Source organism: Saccopteryx bilineata, chromosome 7 (genome assembly GCF_036850765.1).
Source record: "Saccopteryx bilineata isolate mSacBil1 chromosome 7, mSacBil1_pri_phased_curated, whole genome shotgun sequence".
Classification (NCBI taxonomy): Eukaryota; Metazoa; Chordata; class Mammalia; order Chiroptera; family Emballonuridae; genus Saccopteryx; species Saccopteryx bilineata.
This window is the reverse complement of record NC_089496.1, coordinates 48121753-48142674: the sequence shown is the minus strand read 5'-3', so window position 1 is coordinate 48142674 and position 20922 is coordinate 48121753. Positions and strand designations below refer to the sequence as shown.

The window sequence follows — 20922 nt, the reverse complement described above, 5'->3', positions numbered from 1 at the left end:
GACTTGAGGGCTCTAGAGAGTGAACAAACATAGGCAAGTTTTTTATTTTTATTTTTATTTTTTTGTATTTCTTTAAAGTTGGAAATGGGGAGGCAGTCAGACAGACTCCCGCATGCGCCCAACCGGGATCCACCCGGCATGCCCACCAGGGGGTGATGCTCTGCCCAGCTTGGGGTGTCGCTCTGCCGCAACCAGAGCCATTCTAGCGCCTGAGGCAGAGGCCACGGAGCCATCCTCAGTGCCCGGGCAAATGCTGCTCCAGTGGAGCCTTGGCTGCGGGAGGGGAAGAGAGAGACAGAGAGGAAGGAGAGGGAGAGGGGTGGAGAAGCAGATGGGCGCTTCTCCTGTGTGCCCTGGCCGGGAATCAAACCTGGGACTCCCGCACGCCAGGCCGACGCTCTACCACTGAGCCAACCGGCCAGGGCCAAACATAGGCAAGTTTTGAAGGAGTGTCTGTATTTGGAGAATATGACAGCATGAAGTGAGGGTGACATTATGTGACCTTACCTCTGCGGGCAGTCTCAGCCAAGGCAACAACACTAGTTGGCCCATACTATGTTTGCACAAACACCTTCACTACTTTTCTGGTTAGAGAGACCAGGATGGGGACAGCCAGGGCTGATAGCCAGAGAGCTAGAAACCCCAGAAAGGAGAGCACCAAGTAAGGGGAGACCTCAATTCTGGGGCAATCTAAATGCTATATGAAGAGAAGGAAATGTGACTTATTTGTAAGGGAAAGGATAGTCAATAGATGCAGTCTCCAAGGTGAACTATTGTTGGAATTATCAGACAAGGACTTTTAAAGCAGTTACTATATTTATGCTCAGTGAGGTAAGGGAAAATATGTTTCTGATAAAATACAGTAACATTTAACCAGCGAAATGAAAATATAAAAGAAAGCTAACAAATTTTAGAACCGAAAATTTAAATTAAAAAAAATTGACTACTCTGGCTTAACAGTAGGTTGGAGAGGACAGAGGAAAGAATCCGTGAACTTGAAAAGATCAATCAATATGACCTAGTTTGAAGAAATAGAAGGAAAAAAATGGTTTCAAAAAATGAGCAGGTTAGGGACCTGTGAGACAGTTTCAGGTTCAAGTTAGATTAGAAATGTCACAACTAATGAACTGATTTTGGCTAGCTATATGGCAGAAGAAACTAATTTTTACTTTCCATTTTTTACTTTTCATCTTTCTTCCTCCGTGGGGCGTCCCCGAAAGGGAATTTCGGACCTTGGTAATTGAGATGGTGATGGCCACGGATATGTCCTGTCATTTCCAACAAATCAAAGCGATGAAGACTGCCCTGCAGCAGCCTGAAGCGTGAGTGGGCCCGTGACTCTGTGTCCCTATCGGTGTTTGAGCTGGAACTTGTCCGTGTCATTAAACCTTTAAAGTGTGCCTCCTGATTCAGAGAACTTTGTTGAATGGTCTCATAAAGTGGGCATGTTTGGAAGAGAGAGCATGAGAATTGTACATATCACACATAGAGTCTTATTGGGGTGGAAATAAATAAAAGCGTGGGTTATAATTTGCCCTAATTAGAATTTAAAAGAAAGGTAGACTCAATGCAGAAGCAACACATAAGAGTCAATGAGTGACTCTTGGATTTTTGTCTTTTTGAATGAGGTTGTCATTCTGTAAATCAGGGGTCTCAAACTCAACTCAGCATGTGGGCTGCAGAGCAAGATCACAGCCGTTCGGCGGGCCGCACTAGGTCTACAAAAGGCAACTGTTATGCAACACTTTTCTCACTGCAGTTGAAAACAAAAAAAAATCAGTACAACAGGCACAATCGTACATGCAGTTTACTCAGTGTCACAAAATGACCAGAAACTGTAGTTCGCATCACAACTGCTGTTAACTAAGCTAATATCTAGCTAGGATGCTAGAGAAATGAAAAATACAAGTAGGCCCCTAGGCTTACTTAATTTTATCCAAAATATTTTGAACTTCGTGGATTAGTCTGCGGGCCGCACAAAATTGTTCGGCGGGCCGCGAGTTTGAGACCCCTGCTGTAAATAGTTCCGAATGAGCTTTTGAAGTGCCCAGCTGGGTAGACATGGAGACCTGGCTAGTGAACATTCCTGTCATTGAAGACATGACACTTTCCTGCCCAAGTTCAGCTGGAATGGGGGTTGAGACAGGGAGAATGAATGCTTTTAAAAAATTAACTGCTATTGAGGTCCTAAGAGTTTGATCATCACGTGTTTGCGTCATTTGGGTTTACAGAATTGAAAAGCCAAAAGCATTGTCCCTGATGTTGCACACAGCTGACATTAGCCATCCCGCCAAAGCGTGGGACCTCCATCACCGCTGGACCATGTCACTCCTGGAGGAATTCTTTAGACAGGTACCGGGGTGTCGTGCTGTCCCTCAGGGATTTCAACCCTGGACGTTTTCTGATTTTTCTATTTCGGCAATGTTGCGATGAGGACTATGGAGGTCACAATGATTTTCTTTGGGGAGGAAGGGTTTGCAGATGTTTCCTTTTTGCCTCTGGGTCATGTGTAAGTTGAATCGTCCTTAAATTCCGAGTCTCAGTGTAGTATGGTATTTCCATCCTATGAGTTTCTATTTGGAAAGAAAGCGTTTCCTTGGGGCTGCTTTATCTGTTTTTTTTTGTTGTTGTTGCTTATTTATCTGTTTTTCTAACGGGTTAGCCGCATGGTGACCTGTTTGACATTGCCCCTTAGGATTAAGATGTTAATCTTTTAACTATTTTAATTGGTTGGGTTGTTTTCTTTCCTTTTGAGCTGACAAGCCATGTTGTCAAAGTCCAAAGCCAGGGACGGTAATATGGGGTCAGGAAATCCTGAGAAGCCACTGTTCTGATTATTTATATTTAAATTGATTGCATCTAATTATATTTAAATGTATTAATAAATAGGTTTATTTATCACAGAGCTGTGTGTTCTGCAAGGACAGCTGGAGTCTTTTGTTGGTATCATTTGCCTTAGATTTTTTTCAAAGGTGTGCACAGAAGTAGAGAAATAGGAAGCAAAATAAATGCGCGGCACTAAGATTGACGTCTTCGGAAAGCGTTTGCATGAATACATCTGCTTCAAGCTGTGCAGTCCTGAGGTTAAAGGCGGTGGTGTCATAAACACTCAAACCTGTAGAGAATGTTTATAAGAGAGTCCTTGAGCCAAACTGGTAACAGTTGCCAGGAGCAAGATCTCAAGTGCTCCAGAGAAGGACAGTTTTGCGGTTTCTTCTATACATTTAGAATTGAGGAGGGAAGGTAAAGATTACATGAAGCCAGGAGAAAGCGAGGAGGGGGTTGGATTACAGGACAGTTACCAAGGTTCTGTGCTCTCTTGGGGGTGGCGTCACTTCTGCAGGGTCCGCAAATGAGGCATTTCAAAGGCCATAGCCTAGAGTCACAGAGGCGATGGACAGGGCTTGATTATGGCAGATTACTAAAGAAGTTACATGCATGGGGTGTGACTGCCCACCATGACCTGCCCTGTTAGGAATTTATGCTCAGGTAACCCTGCACGGCCATATTGAGTTTGATTTATTATAGCACCTTTTTTTTTTTTTTTTTTTTTTTTTTGGTCCACAAAGGCACTGTGTTATATAGATTGTGGGACCTAAATTACAGTTAATTCAAGTTAATGCTATTCATTTGGTTAATTCTTGTTAATTCACAAAGGGAGATTCACATCATGGATTCAGAGACCTCTGAGAGTCTGTAAAACGCTGCTTATTATAACACTGGTCTCAGTTTTGTCTCCTAGTCTAACGGGAGATGTATGCTCTTTCATTGGATACTCAGATGTTTGAAAGGGAATCTCTCTTATTCTTACGATTCTAGTTTGAATAGAGAAATTGCAGAAGGCATCTATGTGGTTTCTTTTCTTTGGAAGTTGTGCACAATATCCGGTAATGAGGTGGGTCTAGGGTTAATGGCATATTATTAAAGTTCAGAAAGCCTTTTATTGGAGTTTTCGTTCCAACTGGTTTGTGGTTTGGGACTAAACACATCATTCCTCTAGTTCTTAATGGTCTTATCTGTAATTTGCTTTTTTGGGGGCGGGGTGGGAGTGAGAGGGGGGTTGGTGGAACTTAAAGGAAGATTGAACTCGATATTTTCTTAGGGTTCTTCCAGCATTAAATGCTCTACATTGCTCTTCGTTTTGTCCGGGGTGCCTATCAACACACACACATGCACCCCAGACTGTGCTGTGAACACAGCAGCAGGCGCCCTAGTCAGCATGTGGCTGTCTCCCCTTGCAGAGCCATTGTTAGGCCTCATGCAGTAGTTCTCAGGGAGGACGCAGTGGTGTGGGAGGGACTAGAAAAGCCCAGATGTGTCTCTGTTACACACACAAGAATGACTCTGCACTTTCACCCTTAACCGAGGGCTAACTTTGAGCTATTCTTCCAGAAGCGATTTTTCTAATATTAGGGAGAATATCTTCCCCACATGTCCACTCCCCTTATCCTAGGCTTTCCTTGGCGCTGCTTTTGCAATGACACCTCCATCGCTCCGAGTAGGCGACCTGCAGCCGGTTAGATCGTCGCCAACTCGTATAAGTTTGAGCTAGTGAAGTGATTTCTTTTTTTAATTGTGAGAGAGTGAATATGAAAAATTACTTAAATATGTGAACATTTTTTTCCCCCATAAAGGAAACCTTGTTTGCATACACATATGCTTGAATGGAATGAAAATGTGCCAGAGGCAATGAGGAAAGAACCATATTGAATTTTTTGCCTGTTGGGAATAGAGTGTTAGCTCACTGGACTGGCACTATTTTATTTTTTTTTTTTAGTAATTACGATTCAGTAAATTATTTTTATTGACTTAATATTTTAACTCAGATGTTATAAGCCATTGTAAGTAACCCATGTAGGAGAAATGTTGCCTCACTCTTAACTGTAGATTTTTAAATTGGGCAGTTCAAATGGGAAATCTCAGTGGGGCCTTAGAATCTTTGAGAAAATTATATTTGGGAGTTGGGTTATAATTCAGAATAAGGGCATAGCTTCAGTGCTGATAAAAAAGAACTTCCAGGCTTTTCTGAAGGAGTAAGTCACATCTTGAAATTTATAACCATATTTTACAAAATCCAAGCCACTGCCTCAGGGTGCTTTTCAATGAAATATTGATTTTAAAGAAGTGTAAGTTTGCCTTTTTGGTAAATACATGCTATAAAAGTCTTGAGGTTTATTTTTTCTGTATTGTCATAGGTTTTCATATTTTGCAAACGTCTCCTGTAATTCTTTGAATTTCCTGTGTCTGTGGTTATATTCCCATTTTTATTTCTCATTTCATATATTAGGTGTTTTTTCCCTTTCTTCTCCATGAAATTAGCCAACTGTTTTATTGTTTTTTTTTTATTTTGTAATGCCTTAATTGGTGCTTTCATTTTTATTAATTTATTCTTCTGCCTGAGCTTATTTTTTTCTTTTGATAAGTCCCTAAGTTGGATGCTCAATTCATTTCTTTATATTTATTCTACCTGTTTAATACTAGGAAATAAAAGGCTAGGAGTTTGTATTTTTCTTCTCATGAATCTCAGAGGTTCTGATATGCAGTATGTTCATACTCATTCTTTCCCAAATACTCTGTAATTTTGATTTATATGTTTTCTTTTTTTAGCCATGAGTTGCTTCAGATAGAGGTGTTTGTTGGTATAATTTTCCAGTGGTAGGGTCTTTTGCTTTCTGGTTTTATAACTAGTTTATGTCTTATTGAAATTTGATTAAAGATTTTTTCCATTGTTTGGATTTTATTGCGAGATTAGTTTGTTACCTACTGTGTAATCAATGTTTGTGAATGTTCCTGGCTCTTGAAAAGTAGATTTATTTCTTACTTGTGGGGTATCAACTTCAGAGAAACCAGGTATATTTTACTTAGGTATTTTACGAATCATTTTAAAAAATTGATCTGTCCTAGGTTGAAAGCATTGGTCTCTTTAGTAAAGAGGGAAGTGTACGAGTCATTCCACCGGGGCCAGTTTTGATAGAGCCAGAAAATTCTGTGTCAATCAAGTTGGACTTACCTGTAGAAGTACATTTTCTCGTATTACTTTCCACATTTTTTTTCTTTTACAGAGACAGAGAGAGGGATAGACAGGGACAGACAGACAGGAATGGAGAGATGAGAAGCATCAATCATTAGTTTTTCGTTGTGCGTTGCGACACCTTAGTTGTTCATTGATTGCTTTCTCATATGTGCCTTGACCGCAGGTCTTCAGCAGACTGAGTAACCCCTTGCTCGAGCCAGCAACCTTGGGTCCAAGCTGGTGAGCTTTTGCTCAAACCAGATGAGCCCGCGCTCAAGCTGGCAACCTCAGGGTTTCGAACCTGGGTCCTTGGCATCCCAGTCTGACGCTCTATCCACTGTGCCACTGCCTGGTCAGGCCACGTATTTTTTTTATCTAATTCATAAATGTATCTGTCCTCCAAAGGGAATTTAATGACCACTACTTTAAAGTAGGCTTTTAATAGTCAAGTGTACTCAGCTTAATTAAATCTTAAAGATGCATGTGTTGTGTAGATATGGACGTAGGCAAATTCATGGGATAAGCTATTTAACATGTACTTTTTCAGTAATAAAATCCAAGTTAATGCTAGAATGGAAAGGGGGTGGGGAGGGGGTAGAGGATAAAGGGGGAGAAACACCACTGGAAGGAGACCTGACTTGGGGTGATGACTTCACAATACAGTGTACAGACGATGTATTATAGAATTGTACACCTGAAACCTATATAATTTTATTAGTCAATGTCATCTCAATAAATTCAATAAAAATTAAAAAAGGAACACAGCTTCTCATACTAAAACAAAATGCTTCCATCTTAATTAATAGTCAGGGGGTCATTGTTCACCGCCACTTCTTCTAAACCACCCCCAGTAAAATGTACCGACCAAACAACTCGCGTCCTTGCTCTGTAGGGAGTAAGAGTGGGTTTTCTTTGTTTCAGCTGGGCTGTGCCGCTGAACCATCTGCAGAGCCACAGTGTATGTTTTAAATATTCTTCTTTCTGTTCATACTGCTCAAGCAGAAAGAGCTGGGGAGTGAGTGACTTTTATCACGCCGCTAGAGAGAGAGCGAGAGAGAGCGAGCAGCCTTCAGGCAGGCATACTTGGAAACAGAGGAGCCATTGTGTCCATGGGATGTCTATACCAGCAAGAGTGCAGATGGGACCGAGCCACCTCAGGACTGTTCCTGAGACCCTTGGATGTCTCCAGTGCTCATTGTGGCCCCACCGTTCAACTTCCTCATTCCTGTTCCTCCCTTTCAATAGAAACCTGCCTTAGAAAGAGAAAGTGTTGTTTTGAACCGGGTTGCTATTACTCTTGATTTACTATTAATATTTATATATTGGTGGTACTGATTATGATCAGGGTGTATTGGCTGTCACAGATTCACTCAATGTTTCTCAAATCTTAACTAATTAGAGATACCTATGGAGAAACGATCATAGTTGTTGTTGTTTTTTCTTATTTGCCTACATTGTCTCATTTAATCCTTTTCATAACCCAGGAGGCAGGGATGATTATCCCACATTTTATAGATCATCAAACTGAAATGTAGAGAGAGAAAGTAAACTTTCTTTGATCGCACAGCTAGTGTGAGGAAGGCCACTTTCAAGCCAAAGTCAGTGGCCATTAATCTGAGAATTCTTTTGTAATAAAACAAATCAACACAACATCACAGCTGTCCGATTGGGACGTGTGTTCCCTTTCTGCAGGTGTGTGACTTCCAGTTCAGGTTCTTAAAATCCATCTCTACCATTCCTAGCCTTAGACTTTCCATAGCACGTGCTTATTACAGCGATGCTTTTTGGTGAGATTGCAAGTCACACTTGATCATCGTCTAGCTCAAGCAAGGGTAACACAAGCAAGGGTTACCACTCTGCATTTCTGGTCCTCTTTTCACTGTGGTCTGAGCCCTGAGGTTGAGAACCCGGAAGCACATATGCCAGATGCCTATGGCTTTAGGTAGCACGAGGAGGAGAAATTTAAATCAGTGTGAGTTTGTGTCCTGAGCACTGCCCACACCTGGGCGGGGGCTCACGGGCTCAGGAAGAGGTGAGCCACAGGCCTCAAGACAAGACACCTGGGAGGCACACAGGAATTCTGACCGTGGTGCTGGCTCGAGGACACAGGTCGTGTTGCTTTTCTTCCTTCCCCTGGGGGATGTGTCGCTGCCTGGTGACGCTTTCTCGCCCTCAACCTTTTAGCTTTGCAGTCTGATGAAGGATGGAACCCCAGAGGGCTTCAGATGCTCACTGTCTTCTAGGCCGAGAAGCAGGCCCCATGGGGACTTAGTACAGGGTGTGATTGCAATAATTAAAACAAAGGCCGCTGGCCTTCAAGGCAGCTGACGTTGCTGAATGATATCTGGGTGGCTGGGCCTTCTGTTCTTGAGTCACCATGGCCTCCTGTTTTTCTAGGGTGACAGGGAAGCAGAGCTGGGGCTGCCCTTTTCTCCTCTATGTGACCGGAAGTCAACCATGGTGGCTCAGTCGCAAGTAGGTACGTATCTGCCAGGCTGTGGATAGAAGGGGAAGGCAGAGAGAGCTGTCGGGACGTAAGGTCAGCTGTCTCCCGTGGTTCTCTGGCTGGGACCGGGCTCCGTCCTGCTGCGCTCCTGGCCCTGGCTGGGGGGCGGGGGTGGATGGAGCTGCTGTCCCCGTCCTCCATACTGGGTGGCGGGCGATGTGTTAGGAAAACAAAATCTATTAGCGTGTTAGAGTGTTAAGGTAGAATTTTGTACATTGTATAACTGGGTACGAAACAGAGTGTGTGAACCATTAGCCCCAGAAAGACTTGTTGACGGGTAATATTTGAGGTGAGTCCGAAGAGGTAAGTGGGCAGTGGCTGAGCAAATGGAAATGTGCATTAGGGATGTGTCCATGGCAGCTGGAAGGGCATTTCAGACAAAGGATGAGCATATGCTCAGCAGGGAAATTCAAGGCCGTCTAGTACAGCCAGGGGATTCCAAACAGTTCCACGTGGCTGGAATAGTGGGCAGAGATTAGAATGAAGGGTAGGATGTGTTTCGAGAGGAAATCAGGCCCAGGTTACAGACTACATAAGGAACAGCATATGCTTTCTATTTCCCTATAGGAAGTGAGGGCATAGCTAACACATTTTAAGTAAGGCTAGAAAATATATATAAATCAGTGGGCTAAATCTGGCCCATTGCTTGGTATTGCAAATAAAGTTTTATTTATAACACAGTGAAGCTTGTTCATTTGTCTGTTGTTGATGGCTGCTATTGGATGACAGGGGCAGAGATAAGGAGCGATCATAGAAATGGTTTGTAAAACCTAAAACATGTACTCTCTAGCCCTTTATAGAAGAAGCTTGCCAACCCCTGTGTTAGAAAGGTTTCTTTATCCATAGCGTGGAGGATTAATTGGAGGGTTCTGTGTAAGACCAGAGGCAAGGAGACCAGCTGGGTGCCTCCTGTAGGGTTACTGGGAAGAGATGAGTATGGGAACAGAGATAGTGCAAGACTATCCAGCAGAGAGATGGTGTACAAGGTAAGGATTCGGCTGTATGCAAAGCTGAGCTAAAGGCACTCCAAAGGGATCCGAAAGCCCCAGTCATTCCTCAGACACATCTTGCACTTGTCCTTGTCCTTGTCATTTTATTTCACCCTCTTCTCTTCCCAGAGAGCCTTAGGGCTCTGCTCAAATATCACAACCTCCATAAAGCTGTTTGCAGCCCTCTCAGTGGGAAGGAAAATATCCTCCCTCTCTTACCTTCCCAGGGACCTTTACTTGGGCTTTTCCTTTGTTATTTTTTTCCGCATACTTCCTCTAGGGGTCACTCTTGTGCTCCTTTGGTCTCTCCTGTGAACAGAGGGGCAGGCTGATTATGTTATATACATCTTAGTCTTTTATGCAGTGCCTATCCCGACATTTGTTGCATAGTAGATGTTGAATTCGTATTTTTGAAGCACTTTATTGAACCATCTACTAAAAAGTCATAGAAAAATTCTGCAGGAGAAATGGAGATGACTCACGATACTCAAAGGAAGGAATAGATCGAGTGACTTAAGACCAACCCACTCTCTGCTCTGATCCGGAGTCCCTGGGTCGATGAACTTTAAAAGACGCCCCAGTTGCCCTGAGGACCCGTGGGGAGGGACCCAGGTCCACAGGTAGCGCCTTTACGACGTGGAGCTCTGCTGTCCCCCTCGCAGGTTTCATCGATTTCATCGTGGAACCCACCTTCACTGTGCTCACGGACATGACTGAGAAGATCGTGAGTCCCTTCGTTGATGACACCTCCCCAGCTGGTGGGGCAGGACAGAGGCGGTCGAGGTCAGTGGGGAAGCCTGAAGGCTGGGGGGACAGGCTGGCCTGTTTGTGAGGAGAGGATTTTTCTTTTGGAAAAGGTGGGGGTGTATTTCATAATGATGCTTGTCCTGCCTCCTTCTTATGAGAGAGATGTCTGCCTCTTCCTTTTCTCAGAGGAGTTGAAGTTGTACTATCGGTACTCTCCCGGCTGGCCTGTCCGGGGTGACCGTGGTCTAACTTGTGATTGGCAGGTACTCAGTGTAGCATCTTCCCCCGACCCCCAACCTTCTCTCTCTCCGTGCCTTTGCTCGTGGCAGGTGTGAACATCCTGAACCCATTACTCATTAGCGGTGCAGTCTCAGGCAAGTTGCCTTAGTTTCCTCATCTGAAAAAATATGGGTTATAATACTGATAGGTTGCAGGGAGGATTAAATTAGTTGTATAATTACTGTAAAGCCCTTATAACAAGGTCCAGCACAGAAGAAGTGCTAGCTAGCTACCATTAAGCTAACATTTAGTCTTTATTAATAGTTGGGTGGCCAGCAGTCGCGGCCATCATGGCCATTCAGATGCAGGTTCCCATTGAATTTGGGCAAATGGTAAAGAAACAGTGGAGCCAAAAAATTGTGGGCCATTCCTTTATTAAAGTTTCGCACCAGCCAACGAGCAACACACAGGGAAAACACTTCCCTCTCATTCAGGGCTCCCAAAGCCACTGACACATTCTCCAGTTCCACAACCAGGAGAGTCTTCTCCGGTTCCTGCTAGAATCAAAGACCCCACCAGTCTCAGCGGAGCTCACAAAGGCCCTCAGCTCTGGTTCCCCACCTGCTCTCTTTTTCTCTCTCTGCACAAACTGGCTTCTTCCTCAGGACTCTGCATTCTCTCTGCTCTCCCTGCAAACATGGCTTCTCTCTCCTCTCCTTCTCTGCTCTTTTCAAACCTTTCTGGTGAGAAAACCTCTCCTCCAGCAAACATTTGCAAAACAGTGGCCCTTCCCAAGCAGGAAAGTAATTTGCAATTTCACAGACCTACATATACCAGGCGCTGCCCAGCCCCCAATGCAGACTATAAGCGAGCACACATAAAAATCATATTTTACAAACTTATTTGACCAACAGTAGTATTAATGCCCCCTCCTGCCTGTTCATGCAAAACCTTGGGTTTTGTTATAATATAGGAGAAAGTAAAGAAATGGAATGAAAAGAAAAAGGAGAAGGCCCTGACCAGTTGGCTCAGTGGTAGAGCGTCGGCCTGGCGTGCAGGAGTCCTGGGTTCGATTCCCAGCCAGGGCACACAGGAGAAGTGCCCATCTGCTTCTCCACCGCTCCCCCTCTCCTTCCTCTCTGTCTCTCTCTTCCCCTCCCGCAGCCAAGGCTCCATTGGAGCAAAGTTGGCCCGGGCACTGGGGATGGCTCCATGGCCTCTGCCTCAGGTGCTAGAATGGCTCTGGTCGCAACAGAGTGATGCCCCGGATGGGCAGAGCATTGCCCCCTGGTGGGCGTGCCGGGTGGATCCCGGTCGGGCGCATGCGGGAGTCTGTCTGACTGCCTCCCCGTTTCCAACTTCAGAAAAATACTAAAAAAGAAAAAAGAAAAACAATAAGAAAAGAGAAAGAGGTGGAGTAAATAGGGAGACAGGAAGGCAAGAGGAATGTTAGGACAGTGGGGCCCCAGGGACACTCTGGGTGGATGACCGTGTCAAGGCTGGGGAGGACGGAAGCCCCAGTCTGCATCCCCCACCTGCAGCTCTGCAAGCACTGGGCTTGAGAGGACTCTGCTTCTCCAGGCCACCTTTGGTGTCATTGTCATTCAGTGGCTTTGCATTCCTGTCAGTCACTGCTTTAGCCACCTAGAAGGTGTGATACTTTTCTTTAAAGTTACCCAGAAGGATGGCACTTTCTTTTTTTTTTTTTTTTTTTTTTTTTCATTTTTCTGAAGCTGGAAACAGGGAGAGACAGTCAGACAGACTCCCACATGCGCCCGACCGGGATCCACCCGGCACGCCCACCAGGGGCGACGCTCTGCCCACCAGGGGGCGATGCTCTGCCCATCCTGGGTGTCGCCATGTTGCGACCAGAGCCACTCTAGCGCCTGGGGCAGAGGCCACAGAGCCATCCCCAGCGCCCGGGCCATCTTTGCTCCAATGGAGCCTCGGCTGCGGGAGGGGAAGAGAGAGACAGAGAGGAAAGCGCGGCGGAGGGGTGAAGAAGCAAATGGGCGCTTCTCCTGTGTGCCCTGGCCGGGAATCGAACCCGGGTCCTCCGCACGCTAGGCCGATGCTCTACCGCTGAGCCAACCGGCCAGGGCAGGATGGCACTTTCTAAATTTGCAAAGTTGCCCTGTTTAAAGTGTAAAGCAATACTGATGTTAAAACAGAGGTCTCTTGCATGACTGGTCTCCAGATTGTCTCTGCCTCTTCCACCTTCTCCCGGGAACAAAAGGAAACCACCTTACCCTGGCCTTGGGCAGCCTGGGGTCAGAGGCACCCAGGGACAGGGGGAGGCAGGGCTGGAGGGGGCTAGGACCAAGTGACTGAGTAACTTGGGATAGAAGTCGGTGCAGAAGCAGGTGGGTGAATTGTGGAACCAAGCTGAAGTTTACATTCAAATTAGTTAATTGCAGAAAAGTGAGAACAACAACAACAAAAAAAACCACATAGGAAATTCTAGTCATATTGAAAAAGAGTATACTAATCAACAAATAGAGATAGATAGATAGATCGAGATATGAGAAATATTGATACTCAGGAGCCTGAAATGTTGATTTTCTTTTTCTCCTGAAAATAAAAAAAAGACAATTTCCTACCAGTCATATATGGAAAATAAGAATTACAGCCCTGGCTGGTTGGCTCAGTGGTAGAGCGTCAGCCCAGCATGTGATATCCCAGGTTAGATTTCTAGTCAGGGCACACAGGAGAGGCGACCAACTGCTTCTTCACCCCTCCCCTCCCCCCTTTCTCCCTCTTTCTCTTTGCCTTCTACAGCCTTGGCTTGATTGGTTTGAGTGTATTGGCCTTGGGCACTGAGGACAGCTCTGTGGAGCCTCTGCCTCAGGTGCTAAAAATAGCTTGGTTGTGAGCATGGTCCCAGATGGGCAGGGCATCAGACCCAGACAGGGGTTGCTGGGTGGATCCCGGTTGGGGCACATTTGGGAGTCTGTCTCTCTATCTCCCCTCCTCTCACTTGGAAAAGAAGAAGAAGAAAAATAAGAATTATAAACCTCAGGACCCAGAAACTTCACAGCTGCAGCTTGACGGGTGCTCACCACTCTCGTTGGGGCTTGCTTGCGGGCATACATTCTCCGAACACTAACTCTCCTCTTCCAGCCCATCTCGCCAGGTTTAAGGTTGCATGTACATTTTTTTTTGTTTTTGTCTTCCAGTTTAAACAGCCTCAGTTTGGCAGATGCAAAGCGGTCGGGTGTCAAGAGCGCCGGCTCAGAAGGAAGTGCCCCAGTCAACAATTCCGTCATTCCCGTCGACTACAAGAATTTTAAAACCACGTGGACCGAGGTCGTGCATGTCAACCGGGAGCGGTGGAGGGCCAAGGTGCCCAAAGGTAAGGTGCCATGGGGGGGGGGGGTCTTCCCGGAGACCTGTCCAAACCACTCCACACCTACTCATAGAACAAGGCATTGCCGCCCGGGATGCGTAGGTGTCGCAGATGAAGTAGCATTTCAGGGTCGAGATTCAGCTTGCTGAATGTTAAGCATCGATCCTCTTTAAAAAAAATTTATTTTCCAATTACAGTTGACATTACATAGAATTTTCTATTAGTTTCAGGTATACAGCATACCAGTTAGACAATTGTATTATTTACAAAGGGAGCCCCCTGGTAAATCTAGCACCCACCTGGCACCACACATAGTTATTACAGTATTACTGACTGTTTCCCCTAATGCTGAACTTGATGTCCCTGTGACTGATCTGTGGACCAGTTTGTGAAGAAGCATCTACCGTCTGTTGGTCTTCATTATATCTAAAGGTCAATGCAGGACAGAATGGCACAGACCTCTGAGCCTCCTGCCAGCAACGACCTGTGTGGTTACAGGGTGATACCGCTTTTCTCGGCCTGACGAGTCCACAGAGATGGGTGTTGTTACGGTTTGTTTGCTGCTAGCACGTGACGTCATTCTCGTTTCGTGTCATACGGCACAGCGATGAAGCTTTTTATTCTTTTATCTGGGCAAAGCCTGTCCAGCAGCTGCCCCAGCCATTGCGTTGGGACAGCAGTTGCAATTTTCCTACGTGCATTTGTATCTTCCTTTCAGGTCCACACTGTCCCTTTAGTCATCCCTCAGGCTGATCTTCCGAGATGAAGGTCACTCGCGTGTAGACAGGCATCGGCTGAAGTTAAACATCAGCAAAACTCAGATCAGAAATGTTGTGACTCTTGGTGCTCTGTGCCAAAGGAATGACTGACAGCTGTGTTTCTTGAGAGCTGAAATGTATTTGCTCACACCTGCACCTGTGTTTGTGGAGCCCGCACCCACGGGCGGCACGTGCTGTAGACTCATTCCATGGTCTAGGTGAGGGCGCAGACCCGAGGTGAGGTGTACGAAGCCGTGAGCCTGATTCCGGGGACACGGATGGCCCTTGGTGCTCAGGGAAGGGCCGATCCCAGTGGGTTTGTGGAGGCCAGCCTTCAGCGGCACTCGGCTTTTGCTAACATCTGTCGAGTGCCTACTGTGTGCCAGGTTCTGTGCCCAGGGCGCAGTGATGAGTCGTCAAAGCTCACAGTCCCCTGGGGTAGGGGAGGGAGGGAGGCGACATCACAACAGAGTCTCTTTCAAAGGAAGAGTGGGGGTTCAGTGAAGGCCTGGCACTTGTCACCCACAGCCAGCAGCCCTGAGCGACCCCCATGGCAGGCAAGGAGGCTTCATCCCCAGACACGGGCTCCATACTTCCATCCGTCCTCCCAGCGCCTGCACAAGGGGAGGAGAGTGGGTTGGCCGGGCAGAGCGGGTCCTGGCTGTCTGGGCCCCTCGTACGTGGCGGGGGGGGGGGTGTGTGCTGCATCCAGTGTAGGAGAGAAGAGACCTCACCTGGAGCTGGAGTTACCCAAAGGCCACCCACAGTGACTGATCCACAAAGTCCTATCCAGGTGGCTGCACATTGCAAGTGGGGCGCTGGGTTTATATCTATGGTGCTTCCTAAGGCATCACTGGGCCCTTTTCATTTCGGGACAAGGGTTGCACCCTGAGCCCTGGAGGGAGCCAGTGCTTCTTCCGTATTTTAAAAGTAGCCCCTCACAGTCCACGCAGATGCCTTCGAGGTTTAAACCCTCCCTGTTGGCAGGTGTGGAAGGCAGCCGCTGCCTCGTCTCCAAGGGAACAGCCCCCCCCCCGCCCCGTAATCACGCGTCGCACTCGAAAACCCCATTCCTGACAACACCCAATTTAAAGAGGTACTTCAAAGCCATTTGTTTGCAATTATCTGGCTTACTAAAATTACCTGCTGAAACTAATCACCTGGGAGAGCATTAGACAGTTTCTTTACCAGAAGGAAACCGGCCCTTTAAAAAGGACAGGTTCACAAACAGCTAATAATTGTTAAGTCTATCAGGTACGCTGAAAGGGAGAGTGCTGACATTATTTTGGAAGCATTAAAAAGGCTTGTCCGTCATCATCCTGCTCGGGGTATTTGGAAAGGCCTCTCGTAGCCAGGACTTGCAGGGTGCCTGGGTTGGAGCCCGGAAGAAGGCTCTGTGTTTAGAAATAGAGAACAGCGAGAAAGGGAACAGGGCCCGGGTTATGTCTATTTTGTGGGAGGATCATTCAGTTATCAAAACAAGCTCCAGTTGGTGGGGTGAGGGAGAACTGAATCCCCCACTTGCCCTGTGCTCTTTGGCAATGCAGGTAAGATTCTTTGAGGAGATTATTCCATTGGAGGGGGGGGGGGTTGCCCGTATGCGTCACAGAGCTGACGCAAAGAGCAGAAATGTACGTGATGGACGGAAGACAGAGCCTACACGCCGCGAGGGCCTGTTACCTGCTGGCTGTCACATTTCAAAATTGGAGAGGAAAGTTGAATGCGACGTTAAGAAGATGGTGGTGGAACGCCCTCCTGTAACTAATATTGTATAACATCTTCAGCCTCCCAGTAATAATAGATGCTGCCGACTGTTGGCCGGTGTTAAGAAACGCCACTTTGCATCTAGTTTTTCCCTTCGTGGTCAGTTTGAATTAGACGAGCCTAGGCTGTTTAGCCCATTGTGCTGTTTTAGAAAACCATGACTCCCAGGGAAGCCGCCCTGCACGGGCACCTGACAGATGTTGTCATTAAACTGAGCAGAGACGGCCTTGGCTCTCATGTCTTGGTTTTTATTAACCAGACTGGTTTTCAAAGCTGGGTAGACCAGAACCCAGAGTTGTTAGGAAAGATTAAATCCATATTATTTTTTTTTATAGCTCTTAGAGCTGAAAAATCATTATTCCCAAAGAAAGATGTATAGGTATAACAATTTATAGGTCTGATTAATGTTGATCAAGTTCCATTCATTATTTAATACTTTTTAAACCTTTTAAAAAATTTTCTGGTGTAAAAATCGTGCATGTTTAGGTTGTAATGCTGAGCTAGAAATTAAAAAAATATATATAGAAAGAAAATAAAAATCATTTATAGGCTCTCTAGCCAGATTAGGACTATGGTTGAGATTCTGACGTAATTCTTTTTTTATTTTACTTATATGCATTTATATAAGTTAAATATTCCCCATAAATTTGGATCAGAGTATATTGTTTTGGATTTTACTATTCTATTTCTATTTAGAGCATTTTTTTCCTGATACTGAATAGTCTTAGTGATTTCTGACCATTCTGTTTTATTATTTTATTATATATTACATCATTGTGAACATACAAGTTTAAAAATCTTTGAGCCTACCTCTGATTATTTGTCTAGGACAAATTTCTATATGTGGAATTCTTTTGTCAAAGTAAATGAAAAAATTTAAAGCTCAATAACTATTAGCACATTTTTCTCAAAGTTTTATTTTTAAACGTATGTTTCCTCCCAGTGGAAGTATACTGAGATACTCTCTTGAAGAGTGCCTCTTCATGTATCCTCCTAGGATTTTTATTTCCTTATTATTGATTCATAACTTTTCATTTATTAGGGATGGTAATTCTTCAGTTGGAAAAATATCTTGCAATATCTGCCCTACCCATTTGTCATATATAAAAATATATATATATTTTTTACTTTATGAGTTTTTAAAATACGTCCTATTATTTTACTAGAGATTATAATTAGTTTTTTATTGAATTATGTTTCTACCAATTTAAATACCATAGTATGTAGTGATACTCCTTTGCAAATGTTGAGAAATTTATTGAAATTTTACTTATTTTTTTCCTATTCACCAGAAATTTTCATTATGAGATTTTCAATCTCGGTGAATATAAATAAATGGTTATTTTATAATTAACTTATCCTTTATTATTATTTTTAATGTTTGCATCACAGTTATGTCTAACTTGACAACAGTTATTTTTTAATTTTTTCTGAAGCTGGAAACGGGGAGGCAGTCAGACAGACTCCCGCATGCGCCCGACCGGGATCCACCCAGCACGCCCACCAGGGGGCGATGCTCTGCCCATCCGGGGCATCGCTCCGTCGCGACCAGAGCCACTCTAGCGCCTGGGGCAGAGGCCAAGGAGCCATCCCCAGCTCCCGGGCCAACTTTTGCTCCAATGGAGCCTCGGCTGCAGGAGGGGAAGAGAGAGACAGAGAGGAAGGAGAGGGGGAGGGGTGGAGAAGCAGATGGGCGCTTCTCCTGTGTGCCCTGGCCGGGAATCGAACCCGGGACTTCTGCACGCCAGGCCGGCACTCTACCACTGAGCCAACTGGCCAGGGCCGACAACAGTTATTTTTAAATACTAAAGATTTACTAGTTTTACTGAACAGCGTTAACATTTTTCTTGTTCGTTAATTTTTAATATTAACATTTCGGTCAGCCGGAGCGCTTCTTTGGCCAAGACTGCTAGAAAGGACCCATGGGAACCCCTTCTGATTCCATAGATGTCTAGGAGTACCTTTCTGTTGCTATTGTCTAGAATTGAGAGTTAACTGTTCACAATTCATATAGTATTTTATTTTTTTTTAGTTGGCAGTTTCTTTCTCTCTCTCTCTGTTTGTAAGTAGTTTAAGTAGGCAGTTCAGAAAATTATATTAAGCGGTAACTAGCCCAATACTGTTTTTGTTTTTTTTGTTTTATTTTTCTGAAGCTGGAAACGGGGAGAGACAGTCAGTCAGTCTCCCGAATGTGCCCGACCGGGATCCACCCGGCACGCCCACCAGGGGGCGACGCTCTGCCCACCAGGGGGCGATGCTCTGCCCCTCTGGGGCGTCGCTCTGCTGCGACCAGAGCCACTCTAGCACCTGGGGCAGAGGCCAAGCAGCCATCCCAGCGCCCGGGCCATCTTTGCTCCAATGGAGTCTTGGCTGCGGAAGGGGAAGAGAGAGACAGAGAGGAAGGAGAGGGGGAGGGGTGGAGAAGCAAATGGGTGCTTCTCCTGTGTGCCCTGGCCGGGAATTGAACCTGGGACTTCTGCACGCCAGGCCGACGCTCTACCACTGAGCCAACCAGCCAGGGCCTAGCCCAATACTGTTTTAACCAAGCGCCTATAGTATCATTATTCGGAAAGGCAAATTCAATGGAGAAATTCATGTATTTCTCCAAAATTGCACAGACACTCAGTGTGGGGCAGAAGCAGCTCTCAGGGGGCTGTCATTTGTGGATCATGAGGGCTCTGCTCTATTTTAACCCTGTTGCTGCTTCATTTGGACATTTCATAACGAGTCACATCACAGATAGTCTCAAATGGGGTTTAATTTCTTTTTTTTTTTTCTCATGCTGATGTGTTTGCTTGTTTTTGTCTACTTGTGTTGAGTAGAGTACCACTCTGGGTGCTGATGGTTGCTCACACTAATATCAGCAATCTCAGGAAGATGAGGATGAGTTGGAAGTGGAGAAGGGGAAGGGAATGTAGCACCACCATGTGGAGCGTGATCACCCAGGGGAAGGAACCCTAGTGGGTCCAGCTCAGGTGGAATTGATTATGATGTCATAAGAGTTATCATTTGTTAACCTAAATATCAATTGCCTACTGTCAAATTGAGCAAAAACAGATTTGTCTCGGAAATGTACACCCTACCCAGTTTTCCTTCCCTTCCTTTTTTCCTTCCTTCCTTTTTTCCTTCCTTCTCTTCTCTTCCCTTCCCTTCCCCCTTCCCCCTTCCCCTCCCTCCCTCCCTTCCTTCCATTCTTTTTTCATCTAGATTTCCCATAGAAAATTGGTCTGACTCAGTTGTCAAATGAATTTTTCTTGTTCAGATATTTTATGCTCTTTTTTTTTTGTAGCAATCCAGACTTTAACACCTTCTGTTTTTAATCCAAATTATTTCAAACTTGGGGATGTTTTGCTTGTTCAAAATTTGCCACAGATTCCAGTGGAGGTTCTGTGAGGGGGTTTTAGATTATTTTCTCTGAAGCCTGAGTATGAATAATTCTCTTCCCCCAGGGCTCAGTTTCCCTCTCTGCAAAGTAAGAACAGTCTTTTTTTTTTTTTTTTTTTGCTCATCTGTGTTAGTGGTTAAGGAAACCAACATTTGTCACAGGGCTCCCTCTTTCAGGGCGGGGTGTTTATGTACTTTCTGCACTTGACACCAGTCTCGACTGCTGATGACAAGCTGGGCTCCTTGGCAGAGAGGGCGAGTCATGCCCACTCTGTGCATTTCAGTGAGTCAACAAATGCTCCACGAGCGTCTGCTGAGTGCCAGGTGCTGGACCAAGCCCTGGGAATCAGGGGTGGGGATGACATTTGGCCTTTGTCCTCGGGGCACTCCAGAAGGACGAGAGGAAGTCTGGAATGTTCCGGCAGACCTCCGGTGGCCCTGAGGTCCACTGAGACAGCCGTCTCACCATCTTCTTCTGCGAGGCTACTCTTACCCTGTAGTTGTATCTTTCTGCAGATGTCAGAAGACGTATTATACGGTCCACGCACATAATTATGCTGTTTTGTAAGGGAATCTTTAACTTTTCATTGTAAAGTATAAATACTTCCTGTTTGGAAAGTGGAGTGTCCCAGAATATTGGATGGCAGTCACTTAAACTTTAAATCGGTGCTTGTAAACCCGGATGGTAGACTAGAACCATCGGGAATGCCTTTACCATGTCCCGTTCTGGCCCTTCTCCCTCCAGACTCTGATTGGTTTTGTCTGGGGTGGACAGTTTGCAGATAGTTTTTTTGGGGTTTTTTTGGATAACGTAATTTTCCTCTTCCTTCTTTTAACTCGGCAATGACCTGAACCTGTATTGTCCTAGTGGTGGTTGTTTTTTATGGTCTTTTTGTTTTACAATCAACTGCTTATGTTTAAACTCCAAGTCCTAAGCAAACCTACGTGAAACTCCAGGGCTCACCGTGACCGTGGGAGAGTTTGGTGGTCTCTGAGCCTCAATCCCACGCGCATAAAATAGAGTCACAGGAATAGTAGCTGCCCCCCAAGGCCGTTTTGAGAATGAAAGAAAATGATCCTTGAAAGCATTGAGTGTAACAACCTGGCATAGAGGACACGCTGATGAGAAGTGATTGATGATAAAAATAATTAATAATGCTAATGACAATATTGGTTTATTGATGACTATGATTGAT

General features: G+C 45.3%; 1 protein-coding gene across 15 annotated transcripts in view; it reads left to right on the top strand.

Moving 5' to 3' along the window:
- The window catches only part of PDE1C (phosphodiesterase 1C), a 458978-nt gene that overhangs the window by 391667 nt on the left and 46389 nt on the right, over window positions 1-20922 (top strand). For all 15 annotated transcript variants that reach the window (XR_010726522.1, XM_066238369.1, XM_066238368.1 and 12 more), the window contains 5 exons: window positions 1221-1322; window positions 2232-2352; window positions 8411-8492; window positions 10171-10291; window positions 13651-13826. Coding sequence is in view for 14 of the 15 variants with exons in the window: in XM_066238369.1 (XP_066094466.1) it covers window positions 1221-1322; window positions 2232-2352; window positions 8411-8492; window positions 10171-10291; window positions 13651-13826 (602 nt within the window). In the remaining variant the exon portion in view is untranslated. The remainder of the gene's footprint in view (window positions 1-1220; window positions 1323-2231; window positions 2353-8410; window positions 8493-10170; window positions 10292-13650; window positions 13827-20922) is intronic.